At 42.6% G+C, this 20480-nt stretch overlaps 1 protein-coding gene across 1 annotated transcript; it reads right to left on the bottom strand.

The window, feature by feature from the left end:
• Positions 1-307: 307 nt before the first annotated feature.
• On the bottom strand, positions 308-19051 carry LOC110705252 (dr1-associated corepressor homolog). The gene is made up of 3 exons (XM_021883096.1): positions 18989-19051; positions 1450-1585; positions 308-1122 (listed from the first exon to the last, which is right to left on the bottom strand). Exons 1-3 carry the CDS (start codon positions 19049-19051, stop codon positions 308-310), a joined length of 1014 nt encoding a protein of 337 aa, XP_021738788.1.
• Positions 19052-20480: the final 1429 nt, after the last annotated feature.

The following is a 20480-nucleotide window of genomic DNA, read 5'->3' as shown; positions in this document are numbered from 1 at the left end:
AAATAATATGAAGTGAGAGTGAGGGATAGCTCAAGTACGTGGCTAGAGTTCTCCTCCAAGTTCCAAATAATTTTGGGATCGATTCTCATCACTCGGCCTTGTGACTTGCTCTTTTAACATAAAATAAATAAATAAATAAATAAATATGAAGTGAAAATAGTAAAACAAAAAATTCTTATTTTATCACTGAGATAAGTCAAGTTTTACTAGTATTGAAAGATAACTTCCCTAAAATTCTAAAAAAAATACTCAAGTAAAATATTATCTAATGCTATTCTAGCTATAAAACTTCATAGTAAAACATTTCCTATTGAGAAGTGATCAAAAGTTTCCTTGATCCTTTGAATGTTTGTTTACCAGAAGATGTGTGGCTTCTTGATGACTTCATGGTAGAATGAGATGATGTTGCTTTCCTTGAACTCTTGTTCGAGTTTATTGTAGAACCTTTGCTTGATGATTTACGACTTGCTGATTTTTTAGAAGATTTTCTAGATACTTTACTTCGCGATTTTTTAGAAGATTGTTTTGATTCTTGTCTTGAAGTGCTTCTTGTAGATGTTTTTGAAGTTGCCCTTGATTTGTATCCCTTAGAACTTTTAGAAGATTTTTCTAAAGATTGTTTAGATGCTTCACTTGAAGATTTTTTAGACGATTCCTTAGATGCACGAGTTGATGAACTCTTGGTCGAGTTCTTTTTAGAAAATTGAGATGATGTTTGGTTAAAGTACATCCCCGGATAGTTACCAAATGAAGAGTGTTCGCGACTAGAGTTATTGTTGGCTGCTTCTAACGACGGTATACTGATGGGTAATTGGTTAAATTCGCGACTTAAATTACTAAAACGTAGATCAGAGGATTTGTTCAAGGGAGGTCCAAATGTGTTGCCTAAAGTTATATTGAAAGGTTGATTATTGAGTCCTTTGCTTGTAGTGTTTCCAAAGGGCAGGTTATCAAATGTGTTGTTCAAAGGTGTTAAAGGATGATCATCAAATGAAGACATGTTAAAATTTTGATTGAATTCAGATGTTTTTCCTTCTGACTTTTTCTCCAATGATTTTGGAAAAGATTGATTGGAATCTTTGATTATGAAGTTTCCAAATGGTTGCCCCGAACCTTGCTGGCCTGAAATTTTGACCAAAAAAAGATTAAACCATGTTGTATATATTTTCTCAATTAATGTAATTAAACATTATACTACGTACCTCCGTGTGGCTCCGTTTTATATTTTTTTCATAGATATTATTTGTGAGATATAAAATATTCTAAAGTTACAAAAAAAAATAAAACGAAGGTAGCAGTGGACAAAATTTTTTCTCAAATCTTAAGCATCATACGGAAATTAGTATTAAAATAAGCGAATTGGCATACATGCATGATGCATGCTTACACAAGGATATGTTAAGACATTTCAAGAACAGAAAGAGTATTTAGATATATTAATTCTTTAACCTTTCTTATCCTGAGCATTTGTTAGACCCATGCCAAATCCTCCGAAAGCAGCTCTAGGGGCTAATGAGTTTCCTCCAACACCCCCTCCTGCAATTACACCTCCTATAAAATGTGCTTCACTCATTATTATTGCTATCTGCAAAAATTAAAATAAAATCATTAAAATTAGGTATATATGTATAAATTTATCATCCAATTTCGAATAAGAAGAAAATATTATGTACTCTATAATTATTTTACATAGAAAGTATTATTTTCGTATAAAATGAAGAAAATATTAATTATGTTTTACATGGAGAAGTGCGAATATGTTTAAGCTGTGTGATCCCATTGAAAGTACGTAAGAATAAGTGGATACTTCAATTTTGATAGAAGAAAGGCGGTTTTTTTTTTTTGTTCTTTATTTTATTTTTATTTTTCCTGTTTTAGGAGAAATTTGGTACAGTATTAGTAGTAAATAGGAAGAAATTAAAGAAAAAAAGGGCAATGAGAGTATTTATACCATTATCCAAGTTTATTAATTGGAGGGAGAAATTATCTCCACCCTTAGTATATTATTGACATTAATGCAATGGCCTATAGTTTTGATAAATTATGTTCCACAAAAATGTAACTGTACTTGTTCTCTTTTCTAAATTAAACATACCATATATAGTACTAATAGTAGGTATATATGGAAGGAATTAAGAGGCTAGTAGAGAGCATAAGAAAATTTACTATTTTAGGGAATAAGTAATTGAAGAAAATAATTGCAACAGAAATCAGCATAATATTTTTTTAGACAATTAAATACGTACTCCATAAAAAAGATTCGATGTAAGCTCAGTATATATACAAAATCATCTTGTATACCACCAATTAAATTATGCTAAGTAAAAGTCCAACTAAGTAAGTAAGTATGTATTTAATTAAATACGAGAGGGAATTTGTTGCAACAGATTCCAGTTTAGGTTCTTGGTTTTTTGGAGTCGGAACCTATAGAATACCTTGTAATCTGATAAAAGTATCATTTAAGTTCAAATTATACACCAATGCTAACCTATGTAGGTTTCGGTTCTCAATTTTCGGTTATTATTTTGAAGAACTTAACTGTTGCAATAGGTTCCGGTTTTAAGAATTTTAACAAGGTAATTTGTTATGCTCACCCCTATTAAGCATACGTTGTGAGTAGCAGACTTTTTTTTTGTGTGTTCCACCCGGTTCACGACCCTTTAGTTAGGTTAATCCAAATTCAGGGATCAGTTTTAATTTGGTGGTTAGGTTTTAGTCCCCTCTCAATTGTTATTGCTTGTAGGGGATTGAACACGCGAACCTTCCTACCAAGTGCAGTCTCAATCACCACCACACCAACAGACAATTAGTAGTCTAATTGTGATCCTTTTGTAAATTATAATTATAACACAAAAAAAAACTACCCATGCATAGTAAAATCTGCACCTTCTCTCCTTCCTAGTGTGAACTTAATGGCTACACGCTATCATGTTGCATCACTTAGATAATTTGGAGGAGAATGATATTTTTTTTTTTTTTGAAAGGAGGAGAATGATATTAATGATGTTGAGGAAATGTTTGAGAAAACTAGTAGTTTGGAAGGGGCTGTCGTATGTATTTGATATGAAGGATAAAGCAAATGGCCTATTCAAATTGAAAGATAGATTATTATAGCTTAGTGCTGCTTTTTTGTGTTCTACAATAAGGGTAACAAATGCTTTTCTGTTATAATATTATTAATATCTAGTGATGATCCTCATATATGTGAGGTTAGTTAGTCTTGGGGTGAAGGAGGTAGCTATTAGTTTGCATTTGAACATTGCGGCTAGTGCAATTACTTTTGTTGTCTAGTTTTGGAATCTAATTAATATAAGAAATGTGAGGGCCTTGTTTAGAAGAGGATATATATAACTTTGGAGAAGGCATATGAAGAATTTAAATCCGCATATGAGATTGAACCAAATAACAAGGAAATTGGGAAGGAAGTATCAATCAATCAAAGTCTTAATCTTATATTTGAGAAGAAAATTCAGAAAGAAATAGCAAGATTGGAGAAAATTATCTTTAGGAATCTTGATGGTGAAGAGACTAAGGCCCTGTTTGATTCACCTTAAAAAAATAATATTAAGTAATAATAATTTCAGTTCAATAAAAATAAGTTCAGTTCAGTAAAATTGATTCCAGTTCAGTAAAAATAATTTCAGTTTAGTAAAAATAAGTTCAGTTCAGTAAAATTCACTTTTCTTAAAGAAGAATTATAATAGAAAATTAGTAAAAATAATTTCAGCTCATTAAAAATAATTTAAATTCAATAAAAATAATTTCAGTTCAGTAAAATTAAGTTCAGTTCAGTAAAAATAAGTTCTGTTCAGTAAAAATAATTTCAGTTCAGCAAAATTAAGGTGAATCAAACAGGGCCTAATTTTGAGGAGAAAATGATACTAAAATAACCCTAGTGTCAATTATCAATGAGTTCCCATCTCATCAGCTTAAATCTCACTAGCTTAAATAAATGAATAATATAAATATTTTTTAATTGGGATAAGTGAGTATTTAGTAACTGAAAATTGATCAAAATATGCTATAGTTAAGAGAATATTAAAAATGAGTATGAGTCTGAGAATTGATTCAAGCTAGGAACAATAAAAAAATGCTTAGGCTCTGTTTGGGTCCAATTTAGTCAAAATTGGGCCTAAGCAATAAATGATCCAATTAAAAGCCCAAGGTCAAGGTTCAACCCTCCAATTGCACAAAAGTCAAAGGTCAGCCCACAAAGCATGCCAATTGGGCTAAGGCCCAACCTCACCATGTATGATGAGGTATAAAAGCCATCATATTCACGTTCATATTCAGATTCTGGTTGATATGCTCATTCTTGCATTCAGATATATTCCACAAAAAGCCTCAAGCTACAAACTCTCTTGCATAGTGTCTTCCTTTTACACATTGTACTGACTTTAGCATCGGAGGGGCCTTCCTCGGCAACACCCCCGAGGCTAGTTTACGTGTGTTTACTGTGCAGGAAACCTTCGGCCCAACATAACTTGGACCGAATCCAGTCTTCTCCATTTCAGCGGACCTTCGGCAAGGTCCCATTGTTTTCACCCGAAACAATTTGGCGCCGTCTGTGGGGAAGACTTTCAAAAATCTTTAAGCCAAATTCCTAACCAAGATCATCTTGCAATTATCTTAGCAGCCATGGCTAAGAACCGCAAGAGCAAAAGCCTCCGTCAAGGAGCGGGCGAAAAGCCTAAAACCCCTACACCATCGCCCTCGCCGGACCGGAACTCTCCCAAGGGTGCCGGCTCGGGGGGAGGATCATACAAGGAGGATTCCCTATCTCCCGTAATGCATGACTCTCAATATAGGCCGGACCACTCTCGGTCTAGCAGGGGTCAGTCTGATCATAGGACATATTCAGTGTCCCAAAGCCAACCATCGGCTGCGCGGCCTCATTCCCACACTCGGCCGAGGACCCCTTTGACGGGGCCCAGTTCGGAAGAGGTGGCAAGAGCGCTGGCAGTACTCATGGAGGCAATGAGGGCACAGAATATGCCACCGCCTCGTGATCGAACTCCTCCGCATACCCGGCATCAGCGGAGGAAGTTAGACCATGACGGTGGGAAGCTTCCTTCCTTCCGGGAACTGGAAGAGTGGGAGGAGGATTCTTGGAAAAATGAAAAACAGAGGAAAAAGAACCCTCAATTATTTAAAGGATCCTCATCCTCAAGACCAGAAGCGCATAAGAGCAGCAGCTCAGCTTCTCGGCCAGAATCTACTCGCCGGGAACCTGAGACTGTTCGCAGAAGCGTCCTTGACCGACTCGGCGGCCAGGAACCGAGCGTGCGTAGTCGCCTCTCGTTCCCTGCAGCCGAGGCCCAGACTTCCCAGCCAGGGACGAAAACCACTCCTACCTCTCTAAGAGGGCGGAGAGCGGTCCCTTCGGCCAGGAACAAGGGCAAGGCCGTTATGCTACCCGCTAGTTCACCATTCGAGCAATGGATACTGGAAGAGCGCGTACCCACGGTTAAAATACCGTCGCATATCACATATGACGGGACCACGGATCCGAAGGACCACGTGGCCTCGTATGAGACTCATATGCATCTTTGCCCCAGATCCGAGGCGACTTGGTGCAAATATTTCCCAACCACTCTCAAGGGGGTCGCGCAAGCGTGGATCTCCAAGGGAGTAAGGCAAGGCTCCATAACAGGTTGGGATGATCTGTCCTCCAAGTTCAGGAGCAAGTTTTCCACGGCAAACCGCCGAGAGAAGACTACCGCAGAGCTCATGAGTCTGCAACAGGGGGAAACCGAAGCCTCCGAGACTACCTGACCCGTTTCAGTAACGAGTCATCAAGCGTCTCCCAGTTGGACCAGGGGCTAGCCGTTTTCGCAATGCAGAATGGCCTTCAGCCAGGAAAGTTCCTAGACTTCATGGTCATGCATACCCCGCAGACTTTGGAGGAAGCTCTTAGTGCTTCGGATAAGTTCATCCGAGCCGAAGAATGGAACAAAGCGAAAACCCAACCTCAATCCGGGGGAGGGAAACAGAGGCAAATACCCTTGTCTGAAGGCCAAGGCCATAAGGCAAAGGGAAAGTCAAAGGCCCCGGAGCAATCTTTGGCCAACGACCCAAAGAAGGAAAGATTTGCCTCATACACAGGCAGATACGAGTCCTACACTCCGCTCTCTCTTCCACGCGCCAAAATTTACAGTGTGACGAAGGAGGAGCAGAGTTACCGAAAGCCGAGACCACTCCCAGAGTGGTATCAGCGAAAAAATAAAAATCAGTGGTGTGAGTTCCACGAGTCTTCGGGCCACAACACTGAGGAGTGTATTCAACTGAAGGACCAGATAGAGGACATGGTCCGGAAGGGATACTTGAAAAAATACATCGCGGATCACCGCGAGAAAAAAGAATCCGAGAGGTCAGCAAAGGACCATCGGCAGGACCTTGATTTCCCCCGGAAAAACAGTAAAAAACCGGAGGGGAAATTCCCTCCGATCAATGTTATCTCGGAAGGAATATACTCTCGGAGGGAGCACAAGCGTCACCTTAGAGCTTTGACTCACCAGGTGAACAACGCTGACATTCAATCTCCCCAGTCGCCGGTGCCGAACATGACGTTCACAGCCGCCGACTGCCGGGGGATTACGTTCCCTCACGAGGATCCGTTGGTGATCATCGCCACGGTGGCCAACCACGACGTCAGTAGGGTCCTTGTTGACGGTGGCAGCGGAGCAAACATTCTGTTCCGAAAGGCCTACAATCAAATTAAGCTGAAGCCCAAGCACCTTACGCCGGTACCCTATCCGGTATCCGGGTTCAATGGGGCTTCAACTTATCCAGATGGGAAGGTGACACTTCCTGTCACCATCGGTTGCGATGAGGCAGCCCGGAACGTCATGATTGAGTTTTTGGTCATCGACGCTCCTTCAGTGTACAACGTGATTTTGGGGAGACCCATAATTCACGAGATCCAAGGGGTCGTCTCAACTTATCATCAGCTGATGATTTACGTCTCAGACGCCGGCTTCCCCGAAAGGATACAGGGCAACCAAAAGGACGCCCGAAGGTGCAACTACCTCAAGCCATCCAGTAGTCGCCCAGATGACGACAAGGATGAGGAGGAGAAAGAAAAAGAAAGAGAGCCAAGCACAAAAAAGCCGAAAGGCCTAAGTGCTTCGGCACAAGGATCCGTGCCCAGAGAAAAAGGGCCCGAAAGGGAAAAGGTTGACTCTTCAGCTGAGCCGCAAGACTCAGAGAGCCAGCCGAAGAACACAAAGACTGGGACACCTGCTGACATTGGCAGCAGACCAGATTCTGAAGAGTCCAGCCCATCGGCAATGGACATGGACCAACAGACTGAAACAGTTGAGTTGGCCGAAGGAGATGCTGAGAAATGTGTAACGATCGGGATGGACCTTGATCCTAACACCCGCTGTGAACTTATTCAGCTCCTTCGGGATAACAGAGATGTGTTTGCTTTCTCGGCAGCTGATATGCCCGGGATAAGTTCAGACCTCATCTCCCATAAGCTTAATGTTGACCCAACGTGTCGACCAGTTAAGCAAAAGAAGCGGAATTACTCCGCCAATAAGAACCGAGACATCGCAGCCGAAGTCAAAAAATTATTGGAGGCAGGGTTCATTGAACCTTGCCAATATCTGGAATGGCTGGCAAATGTGGTGATGGTTCAGAAGCCCAATGGTACCTGGAGGATGTGCGTTGACTTCACGGACCTAAATAAGGCTTGTCCAAAGGATTTCTATCCCTTGCCGAGAATCGATCAGCTAGTCGATTCGACAAGTGGCCATGCCTTGCTTAGCTTCATGGACGCATTCTCGGGGTATCATCAGATCTTTATGCACCCCGACGATCGAGCCAAGACAGCATTCGTCACGAACGCTGGGGTATATAATTACAAAATGATGCCCTTCGGATTGAAAAATGCGGGGGCAACCTGTCAAAGGCTGGTGGATCAAGTTTTCGCCGATCAAAAGGGCCGAAACATGGAAGTTTATGTTGACGATTCAATCGTCAAAAGCAAAAAACTAGAGGACCATGTAAAGGACCTGGCTGAAACTTTCGCCACCTTGAGAAAGCATCAAATGAAGCTGAATCCGAAGAAGTGTGTCTTCGGCGTGAAGTCAGGGAAATTCCTGGGGTTCATGGTCAGCAAAAGGGGGATTGATGCCAATCCCTCTAAAGTCAAAGCGGCGCTCGACCTTCCTGAGCCGAAAACGAAGCGGGATGTTCAGCGGCTCACCGGAAGAATGGCAGCCCTCTCGAGGTTCATTTCCAGAGCTTCGGATAAGGGGTTACCCTTCTTCAAAGCCCTGAAACTCCCGAAAACAAAAGAGCTTGTTTGGGAGGAAGAGCAAAAAGACGCCTTTCAACAGCTTCGGGAGCATCTGGCTCGACTCCCCACGCTGGCTAGCCCAGCTGAAGGAGAAACTTTATACCTATATGTGGCCGTTAGCCCGGCCACCATCAGCGCAGTATTGCTGAGGGAAGAGAGTAAGAGTCAACAACCGATCTATTTCGTCAGTCATACACTGACGGATGCCGAGACCCGCTATCCTCTACTCGAGAAAGTTGCTTTCGCGGTAGTAGTAGCTGCTCGGAAGCTGAGGCCCTATTTTGATTGCCATCAGATAGTGGTCTTAACTGATCAGCCGTTGGAAAAAGTTCTCGGCAAGGTTGAAAAATCCGGTAGGCTAGCCAAGTGGGCTTTTGAGCTCACCGAATTCAGCATCAGCTACCGTCCGAGGGCTGCCATTAAGGCTCAAGCCCTGGCGGATTTCTTGGCCGAATGCTCATACCAAGAAGTGCTGGACAGTGAAAAGAAAGTCTGGACCGTGTTTACGGATGGGTCTTCCACCGAAAACGGTTCGGGGGCAGGAGTAGTGATAACTTCTCCCGAAGGCAAATCCTTCGAGTATGCACTAAAATTTTCTTTTAAGGCCTCGAACAATGAAGCCGAATATGAGGCAGCAATCGCCGACCTACAATTATGCATCTCCTTGGAAGCCGATCATGTCTGCTTAAAAACAGACTCTCAGCTAGTTGCATATCAGATCAGTGGCAGCTATGAGGCCAAAGAGCCCTCCATGATAGCTTATCTTGCCAAGATCAAATCAGTCATTGCAGAGCTGAAAACTTTTGAGGTTCAGCTGATCCCAAGGGGTCAGAATACTCAAGCCGATGCACTCTCCAAACTTGCTAGTTCATCTTTTACCGAGCTGAACAGGTCTGTATATGTAGAAGTGCGTCGAGAGAGAAGTGTCGACGAAGCACCTGAAGTGTGCTGCGCTGACCCAGAGCCTAGTTGGATGGAACCCATCTTAGCTTTCAAGCTTCGGGGAGAAACTCCTGAGGATAAGGCTTTGGCCTCCAAGATGAAGAGAACCAGCTCTAGGTTCATTGTCTTCAGGGGGGAACTTCTGAAAAAGTCCTTCTCAGCCCCATTGCTGAAATGCGTGGGACCAACAGATGCAGATTATATCCTACGGGAGATTCACCTCGGCATCTGTGGGAACCACATTGGGGGAAGAACCTTAGCCCACAAGGCATTGAGGGCCGGATATTACTGGCCCACCATGATTGCAGATGCTAAGGAGCTGGTTCGGAAATGCGAAAAATGTCAAAAATATGCTCAGTTATCCATCAGCCAGCAAGGGATCTTCAGCCGATCCTTAATCCACTCCCGTTTGCCCAATGGGGACTGGATATACTGGGACCATTTCCGGAGGCTGTGTACCAGAAAAAATGGCTGATAGTTGGTGTCGACTACTTCAGTAAATGGATCGAGGCCGAAGCAGCCTCGAACATTACAGAGCAAACTGTCAGAAAATTTATCTGGCAGAATATCATCACTCGCTTTGGCATCCCGAGAGTATTTGTCTTCGATCATGGGAGGCAATTTGATAACTTACCGCTGAAGCGATATACAGATCAGTTCGGCATCAAACTGGCATATTCAGCAGTATGCCACCCGCAAAGTAACGGACAAGCCGAAGCAGCAAATAAACAGATCTTAAATGCCCTCAAGAAGAGGGTGGAAGATCAAAAGTCCAAATGGCTAGAGGAGCTCCCTGGAACCCTTTGGTCCCTTCGGACAACTGAAAAAGAGGCAACGGGCCACTCACCTTTTGAACTGGTGTATGGTGCCGAAGCCGTCCTTCTAGTGGAAATTGGCTCTGAGAGCCTTCGAGTGCACCATTTCTCGGCTGAGAATGAGCGACTGATGAGGGAATCTCTCGATTTCCTCGACGAAGTAAGAGACTCAGCTCGAGATAAAATGGCCGCCTATAAGCAGAGAGTCAGCAAATTTTATAACCGAAGGGTCCATGCAAGGCCTCTCAAAATTGGAGATCTTGTCCTTCGGAATGCTGCTGCAGTTCAGAAAGGCCGAATCCATGGGAAACTCTCAGCTACATGGGAGGGACCTTATGAAATTTATGATGAGCTTCAGCCAGGGACATACCGACTTCGGCAGTTGGATGGAACTGAGTTGAAAAATCACTGGAACGCTGATGTACTGAAAAAATATCGTGTAAACCCTTCGGGGCAGAACAATCTTTGTAAGTACATTTTGAACTAATGAAAGGCCTTGGAGCCGCCATTTATATAAATATTTACAACTTTTTATCCTTTCAAAATTTTCTTTGTTCTATCTACTCTTTAAGGGTTTTTTATTCAGCCTCGTCTGAAACCTTCGCCTTCGGGTAACTGGGTTTCAGATTGCTGACAAAACTCGTCTTTTTAAAGAACACCGGTCTTTCAGCTGAAGTCAAACTTCAGTAAGATTTGTTCTCCAAAGACACGAGTCTATGGACAATTCTGGGATATTGCCTTAACTGAGCCTTGTATCCCAGAGAGCCATTATCCGAAACATTTCCTTAAGTTGGCCCTGTGTTTCGGGTATCCATTTTTCAAAGATAGACAGAAAATCAAGGATAACAGCAACAGTTGAAAATTTTTAAAATCAGCCTCGTCTGAAACCTTCGCCTTCGGGTAACTGGGTTTCAGATGGCTGACAGAACTCGTCTTTTTAAAGAACACTGGTCTTTCGGCTGAAGTCAAACTTCAGTAAGACCTGTTCTCCAAAGACATTAGTCCATGGACAATTCTGGGATATTGCCTTAACTGAGCCTTGTATCCCAGAAAGCCATTATTCGAAACATTGCCTTCAGTTGGCCCTGTGTTTCGGATATGCGTCTTCTTTAAGAACACTGGTCTTTCAGCTGAAGTCAAACTTCAGTAAGACTTGTTCTAAAGAGGTTAGTCCATGGACAATTCTGGGATATTGCCTTAACTGAGCCTTGTATCCCAGAAAGCTAATATCCCAAGCATTGCCTTCAGTTGGCCCTGTGTTTCGGATATCCAACTTTCAGACAGTCAATCTTCAGTAAGACTTGTATCCCAGAAGCATTGCCTCCAGTTGGCCCTGTGTTTCGGATACCCATTTTGAAGAAGTGCAGAAATTGCTTATTCAACTGAAGTCATACTTCAATTTCTGGGGGGCAGAAGCACTCAGTGCAACTATGTTCGGCAGAATTGAAGAAAAGAAACAGTAAAGCATTCAAAAATAAAGCAACTGAAGAAAAGAGCATCAAAATAAAGCAACTGAAGAAAAGAGCATCAGATTAATATTTCATGCTCAAAAATTGAGCTACAAGTTCAATAATTCAGTATCGGCAGCCGCCCACAAGCGGAAAATAACAGCTGCCGAAATACGTACATAAGCAAAAAAATAAAACTGTTGTACGACAAGGCAAGCTGAAGCAAAAAAACAAGGCAAAAAACTCAGAAAGCGGCAAGTCTAAAGTTAAGCACATGATGAACCGCAAGATTCTGAAGACGACTACCCGAGTTCCTATGCTTCAGCCTGGGGATCAGACTGATCAGCGTTGAGCCCCATGGTGGCCTCAGCCCCAGCAGCAGAAGAAGCGGGCTTTGCACTTTGCCGAGCCTCCCTTTCCCTCTGCTCAGCTTCCAACTCCAGTCTCTCAGCTTCCTCTTCGGCTTCCTCAGCCTTAAGAATTTCAGCTTCGGCTGGAGTTGCATACTTCATGTGAGGGTCTTCGGGATTCTGGACCCACTCAGCACATTTAGACCAGTCCAGCTTCGGCTCAGCATGAAGGCAGACTCTTCGGCATACTCGGAATCCGTTTCTGAAACCCATCTCATATTCCTCTTGGGTATAGACACGGACTTTGAGTAAAGCCTCAGCATCAGCCAGGTTCTTCTGGGTCTCCACCAAGTCTTCCTTGGATTTCTTCAGCTCATCAGCGACCTTGGAGGAGGAACCTTTCAGCTCATTCAGCTCTTGCTGAATTTGGAAAGCCTTTGTCTGAGCTTGGGCCACTTCAACTTTCTGGATCAGCAGTCGATCCTCAGCCTCTTGGAATTTAGCTCTTTGGGCTTCAGCAGCAGCAGCAGCCTCTGAGAGTTGGACGTCTTTGGCCAGGAGCAACTCTTCAGCAGCCATTCGGCTGGCTTCAAGAGCCTCTAGACGCTGCTGCACTTCAGCTTGTGCAGCAGTTCCTTCCTGAATTCGGCTCTCAATAGCAGCCTTGAATTTGGAGACGTCCACTCCCATATGCTCCTGGAGGAATTTTTCCCCTTCCATCAGTGGGGGAAAAACTTCCTTCTCCATAGCATCGCAGAAGGTTTTCAGGGCTTCAGCAGCTCTTTTCTCGTACTCCTCAACCTCCTGCTGCTTCTCTTCAGCTGCTGCTTGCTTCAGCTTAGCAAGCTTTACTTCCTCCTCAGCCACCTTCTTGTCGTGCACAGCAGCGTCTACCCTATCTTGTAGGGTATCTATCAGCTCTACAGTGAGAGTCTGATTGTGCACGAACTGAAAACAGGAAGACAAAAATAAGAATAAAAAAAAAATAATAAATATATATAAATATATATATATAAAGACAAGGAAAATTACCTGCATCATCAGCAGTTGGTTAGACCTGGCTGGGTCAGGAACTGATCTGCTGGATTCGCCCATCCCAGCAGTGGCCTTCAGCGACCAGATCCTTGCCCTGTCTACTTCGGACATGCCAGCAAAATTGCCGAAGTAGGCTGCAGCTCCTTCTCGGTTTTGACCCCATATGAGGTCCCAGATGTGGTCTGGGATTGGAATCCGGGGGGCCGAGAAACCCATTTCTCCAGAATGCAGAGTCTGGAAAGAAGGGAAGGATGACGATGGAGCTTGATTAGCTTTGGTTGTCTCAGCATCATCCTTCTCAGAGGAGTCAATTACTATGACCTCCTCTTCTTCAGGGGTGAGGACGAAAGCCTCAACCTCTCTTGCGATGTCTGCCGTGAAGCCCTCAGCACTGGACATCACGGCATCCTTATTTTCGTGCTCATCAGCACTCTTCTTGATTTCTTCTTGGACCCCTCCCTTAGGTTCGGGAGTTCTCTGATCCACCTCCATCTCAGGAGGTGGCGGAGGGGTCTTTTGAGGTGATTGGGGTGTTGGCTGGGGAACCCTCGGCGATCCGTTGCCTTCCTCAGGTTCCCTTATTGCGACGCCGATGGTCATCGGCCTCTGCTGAAAGTCATGAGGGCCGATGATGGCCATCCTTCGGCGCCTTTTCAGAAGGGGCTGCTCGTCCATATCTGAGTCTGAAGACTCTTGTATTTGGTCTTCGGGACGAACAGGAGCTTTGCCTTCTCTGTGTCTGTTACTCTCTTCAGACTGTAACAGACAGGGGGGAAGAAGAATGTGAGTAAAAAAAAAAAAAAAAAAAAAAAAAAAAAAAAAAAAAAGTTGTCTGAAAGCTCACCGAGGTCTTCAGCAAAGCCTCGTCTTCTTCAGCTGCTCTAGCTGCAGCTTCGGCTTCAGCAGCTCTGGAGGACCCTTCTCCTCCTTCGCAAGCTTCGAGTACCCGTGCAACCTCTTCGGCTGTGCGGGCAGCTTCAGCTTCTTCGTTCAGCAGCTGAAACCAAGGGTCTCTCTTCTTCCACCAAGGCTTCTGCCTCTGATACAGAGCAACAGCCTCAATTTGGAAGTGGGAAGAGTCTAGATGAACTTCCCTATGCCTCGGCTCAGTGATAGACGGGGCCCGTTCAGTTACAACTCGCTCTCGGTTGACACCAAGACGAGCGTAGTTAATGCCAACGTTGGTCTCGTCCCGCTCTGAAAAAAGGAAAGGGGAAAGTTTAGCTCAGATAGATCGGCACAGCATAAAAAAGCAAAGCGAGAGAAGAAAAAGAGGTAGTTAAAAGCCTCGGCCCCAGCCGAAGAAGCTTACCATCCTTAAACTTTCGGCTGAGGCCAACAGCTGCTAGCATGTTCTCTTGGAAAACGTAATGCGTATCGGGGAGCCAAGTCTCCGGGATATGCTGCATTCGACCACTCCCCCCCCGGTTCGGCAGCTTGCCGAAGATATGTTGCTGATCCAGGTTCGGATCCGCCCCGTTATCTGCGGGGGGACCTAGACTTCCCATTTCGGGATCAGGCTCAGCTAGGCACCGGGGAGCGCTGAAGACGCAGGGGTGGCCCGGATCTGTGGGTGCCCTAACCCAAATCCATTGACCTCTCCAGTCCTTGTCTGAAGAGTCGTTTGGCCACATGGTCAAGTATTGGGGCCGGGACTCAATCCGGTACCACCCAGAACCATGGCTTCCGTGCCCACTTTGAATATTTGGCACTAGCCGATGGAGCTTTTTGAAGCAGTGCAGGTTCGGAACGTACTTGAAGAACTTGCAGACCCATAAGTATGTCATCACCCTTCGGATGCTGGTGGGGGTTAGCTGACATAGAGAGATGTTGTAATGGATCAGCAAGTCTCGGACGAAAACGTCCAAAGGGAACCTCAGCCCGTACTGAAGCTGTCTCGTGTACACCCCCACATACCCCGGGGGTGGACGATGGATTCTATCGGATGCTGAGGGCATTCGGCACCAATATCCATCAGCTTCAAAAATGCCGTAATGCAACTCAATTTGCTCGGCAAATCGATATTGATCGGCGTTCTCTACCCACCATGAGTAGGGGCGGTTCTTTATCATGGCCGAAGCGACTTCGGCATTCTCCCACTCTGAAAACCCAGGGAGGATATCCCAAAGGACAGCGGGAACTTCATCATCCCGTCCAGAAGCGCTCGGCTCATCCGTTCTTTGAGGAGGAGCCGAGGAAAGGGGAGTCGCCCTAATCCCTTCAGCAGGGTCAGACTCCGGCCTTTGACCATTCCAGGTCCCAATCCTGTTCCTAGGATCGGGAATCGGCCTTGCTCTTCTTGGAGCACGGGCTCTACCTCTAACTCCTCTTGCCATTGATTATTTCGAAGAGAAAAGTCGAAAGAAAAGGGGAAGGAGTTCGAATTCGAAGAAAAATAAACTGAAATCAAAGGAATTTACCTTAATCTGAAGCGAAAGTTGCCGATTTACGAGTTCGTAGTGGCAAGTCTCAGTTTCTAAGCTCAATGCTCGGGGAATTTGCGAAGTTTTGATGCGGGTTCTTGGTTTCTCTCTCGAAGAATTCTGGGTTTGTGTTGGTGAATAAGTGGGGAGGATGACGCGCCTCTGTTTATATCTCCAGGTACGGGATACGAAGAGTCTGTGCTTTAATTTCTCTTAAATACCCACTAAGTAACCATTAAACGCATGATCTTGTGATTAAACTGCCCATTATCCGTCCAACTTCCGCAATCATTAACCGTTGTTATCTCATTAATTACGGTTTAAATTCAAATTTTTGGATCAATTAAATCATTTACTTCCCTCCTTTTCTGAATTAAATCAAACCCGACCCGTCATCCTTCCAAATCGGGTCTGGGGGGCAAGTTGTTTGGGTCCAATTTAGTCAAAATTGGGCCTAAGCACTAAATGATCCAATTAAAAGCCCAAGGTCAAGGTTCAACCCTCCAATTGCACAAAAGTCAAAGGTCAGCCCACAAAGCATGCCAATTGGGCTAAGGCCCAACCTCACCATGTATGATGAGGTATAAAAGCCATCATATTCACGTTCATATTCAGATTCTGGTTGATATGCTCATTCTTGCATTCAGATATATTCCACAAAAAGCCTCAAGCTACAAACTCTCTTGCATAGTGTCTTCCTTTTACACATTGTACTGACTTTAGCATCGGAGGGGCCTTCCTCGGCAACACCCCCGAGGCTAGTTTACGTGTGTTTACTGTGCAGGAAACCTTCGGCCCAACATAACTTGGACCGAATCCAGTCTTCTCCATTTCAGCGGACCTTCGGCAAGGTCCCATTGTTTTCACCCGAAACAGGCTCTAATAATTCGAGTTCTAGAGGATTCTAATGACGCTTGGCTTGTTCGTATTACTAAGACATCAAGATGGTATCTGTTTAAATACCAACATAGAGTTCTGGTGATACCAACAAATCATTTTGCATGCATTTGTTGGTATTTAATGAAGATGTAATTTAGTATCATAATAATAACAATGGGCATTATTAAATGATCGATGGAGTCCAAGTTGATCTCAGAGATTAACATTCTAGTTTATCTCCTCTCACAATTTTATGCATTGATTTCTGTGTCACTTTGTTATTTTCCTTTTTCATTTAAAAAATAAATAAAAAAATAAAAAAAAATTAAATTGTAAGAGAAGATACATTCACATATTTATCTCAAAAAAAAAAAAAACTTGAATTTACCCTTATTAAAATCCACTCAGGGTCTGTTCTCATACATTGAAATTCAGTTCAGCTCAGTTTAACTTCTAATTTATTTCTCTTATAAAATATTCATTTCAGTTCAGCTCAATTTAGTTTAATGAGAACAGGCCCTAAGGCTCTAAGACTCAAGCTTATTAAAGCACAAGCTACTAGAACGTTAATAAAGTTACAGCTCCGTATTTTTTTTGTATTTATGTTAACCTAGAATAATATCAAACTAAGTTTATAAACGCATGACAAGATTCATTTAGTAACATAAGAACATAAAAGTAAAGTTGCACATATATTTCACATATATAAACTTAATACAAAATCAATATTACAGGTGCTTGATAAAAACTTCAATTTATGTTATCTACTTTGTATATACTCGATTTTGTTTAAAATAAAGGAAAAGGTCAAAAGAGTTCTATTATGGTCCTTATTAATAATATACTCTGATTTGTAAATACTTACGGGAAATTGTTAGGAATATTATGACCTTTCAACGGTCCGCTTAAAATAAAATGATCTTTGAATTATCTTGGAATATTACGACCTTTGACCCTGACGTGCCATAAATGGGACGCAATCGGTTGGTGACCTGTTTAATGGGTTAAGAGTGTCACTTGTCACTTTGTAATAGGTAAGGTTTTTTTTTTTTTTTTTTTTTTTTTTTTTTTTTTTTTTTTTTTTACAAATTTCTTATAAAAAAAATTAAACCCACAACCACCACCTTATGTCGGAGCCACCCTCCCACCCCCGTCAGCCTGACCACCCTAAAACCCCACGCAAGCGCCACCCGACCCCTACCCTTGAACCGTCACCTCCTCCTTTCCTTTAAATGCAATCTGCAACCTCCTAATAACCTTCATTCTACACCTGAAAAAACCCAACACCGATCAAATTAAGGACATGACCTTGGGGGCTTTGAGGTGGGGCATGGTTTCGACGAGGGGGTCATTAAAAAAGTACGACGTAGGGGGAGGAAGCGCTGGAAGAGGGTTGTTACTCGATGTCGTGGGAGGGTGCGATGGGTTAGCGGAGGGAGGAGGTTGATATGATTTGAACCCGACAAGCGGCGGAAATGGTGATGAATGAGGGGGGATTATCAACGACAACCGGCGGTGAGGAGGTGGGGTGTTGTATCGGCGTCGGTTGGCCGGCGGGGACGGGGTGGGGTCTGCAGATACGGGAAGGGGGCTGGGTTTTATCTATTTTTTTCCTTTTTAAAAAAATAATTAAATTTTAAATTCATTTTTAAATCTTTACCAATCCAAACGTGCCACGTGTCTAGGTTAACCTGTTTAACAGGCAGATAATTTTTTATCCTATTTATGGCATATCAGGGGCAACGGTCGTCGTAATATTCCGGGATAATTCAAAGGTCGTTATATTTTGAACGGACCGCTGAAAAGTCATAATATTCAATTCCTGACAAATATTCCATACTTTTGTTATATAAACTGAAACTACTTTTTTTTAGATGCGGTAACATTTTTGAAATATATATCTGCCTCATTATTATTATTATTATTATTATTATTATTATTATTATTATTATTATTATTATTATTATTATTATATCTCAAAAACAGATAAAGTTATACAACCTATAGAAAATTAGTGGGCAGCTGAGATACAATCTGGGCCCCCACTCCTCTAGCTATAGAAAAGCCGATCCTAGTAAAAATATGAGTTGCAGCATGTGCCCCAATGTCCTGAGTCTTCGAGAACATTTGGATCCGCTTCAGCAATGCAACAACCTCCTTTTCTAACTTCCCAAGAGAAAGAGAAAGAGAAAGAGAAAGGAATGAAGCCATATCCAATTGCTCGACAACAGAATTCGTACTTGACCTGCTTTCGATTGGCCGCATTAGCCACTACTCGTCCAAGAACAAAGTTAGAGAGCCCAGATTGTGTCAATAATGGAGAAGACCCTGTCAAGTCAATACAGACATCGCGACCACGATCCCATGAATAGAGTAACACATATGCAGGTCTGAGGGCCCCGTCGTTCCCTCCAAATAACCCAATGTCCACCTCCTTTCTACCTGAAATCTCTTATCGATAGCAAACATCAACAAGGGTATCCCAAACAACATTATGCCGATGTTTAATGCCCACAGTACCAGCACATGACACCGCTTGATCACCGAAAATATCCCCAGCAAAAATCCTTAAACAAGCATAGCATGGTGTCGTAATAGAGAACAATGGAACACCCAACAGGTAGCACAACAACCAGCGATAAGTCTTGGCAATCATCTTCTGACCCAACCCCGAAATAGGGACTTATAAAGGTGTGATCTTCTTGTAGTGATTTTCATAATGCTGATTGTAGAGGAGTTAAAGAATAAGCAGATACGGCAGAGCGGTAAACGTAGTGAAATACATATCTACCAATTTCTTCATGAGTTTAGGGGCAGTGACTTCACTAGGATTACCTAAAATATCAGACTTCATTGTTCCACTAAACAGACCCAATGCATCCTCAAAGGCTCATCCAAGACCAACAATGCTAGCATGTCGTAGAAGTTGTGTTTGCAACCCAGCAGATTGCAACCGAGAAGCAAGAAAATCATATTGACGAACATCACCTGCAGAATAAACTCCAAGCCCTCCAAACGCAATTACGCAAATGGTAAGGTGGCAAGCCGCCACTCCAATCGCCAAACCCAGGCCCCGAAGCAGTAACAATACGCTCCAAGGAAGATCGAAGAGCCCCATCGAAAGTGCGCTGGGTCGCCTCAAAAGTACTAGGAGGACAAGTACGCAATGCGAAGTAGAGTTTAGAAACTCCAGTACATGCCTTAAGTAACAACAGCTCATCACACTGAGGATTATCTAGCATAGAAACCTTATCCATAAGAGCAATGGTCTTGGTCACCCTTTTCATCACAAGCTCACCACTAAAACCAGAATTGGAACTAGCGGGACCACCAAGTAACTTGACACCTCATAAAGGTCGAGCAATATTAGGTGGAAAGACACCCATAAGCCTGCTTTGAGGGTCATCAGTAGCCCAGAAAACATCAGTTTTTTCCACATTAAGACGTAACCCAGAACGAGACCCATCCTCCATAATCAACTGCAGAACCTTCCCCACCAACGTGTCATCAATAGTCTGAAGACATACATCAAAAGTCTCTCTGATTTTACACACCAGGGGTTGTAAAACCAAAGCAAAATGCAATTGTTGTTATTATTATTATTATTATTATTATTATTATTATTATTATTATTATTACTACTACTACTACTACTTCTATTACTATTACTATAAATAATAATTATTATCATTATTATTCTATTACTATTATTATTGTTGTTGTTGTTGTTCTTGTTGTTGTTGCTGCTGCTGATGTTGTTGCTGCTGATGCTGCTATTATTATTGTAGTTGTTGTTATTATTAATATAAATAATAATTACTATTACTATAAATAATAATTATTATCATTATTATTCTATTACTATTATTATTGTTGTTGTTGTTGTTCTTGTTGTTGTTGCTGTTGCTGATGTTGTTGCTGCTGATGCTGCTATTATTATTGTAGTTGTTGTTATTATTAATATTGTGATTGTTGTTGTTGTTATTGTTGTTACTATTGTTGTTGTTGTTGTTGTTATTGTTATTCATATTATTATTATTATTATTATTATTATTATGTTTAGAATAGGTGTTTTCACTTAAAAAATCCCAAACAATTCCCAACCAATCCAAATAAACATGATTTTATCGCCAGCAATGGCCTTGCAATTGGCCAATTTTGGTTTGTTATGTGGAAAGAGTGTTAGAGTGAGTTAAATGGGGTGAAAATCATGGAGTACACATCATGATAAATAAGTTCATTAATTTAGTTCAAAATGCATGCATTATTCGATACAACAAGCA

The sequence above is a fragment of the Chenopodium quinoa genome, unplaced genomic scaffold (assembly GCF_001683475.1).
Source record: "Chenopodium quinoa cultivar QQ74 unplaced genomic scaffold, ASM168347v1, whole genome shotgun sequence".
NCBI classification, from domain to species: domain Eukaryota; kingdom Viridiplantae; phylum Streptophyta; class Magnoliopsida; order Caryophyllales; family Amaranthaceae; genus Chenopodium; species Chenopodium quinoa.
The sequence above is the reverse complement of the archived record's forward strand: the minus strand, read 5'-3'. Positions and strand labels throughout refer to the sequence as shown.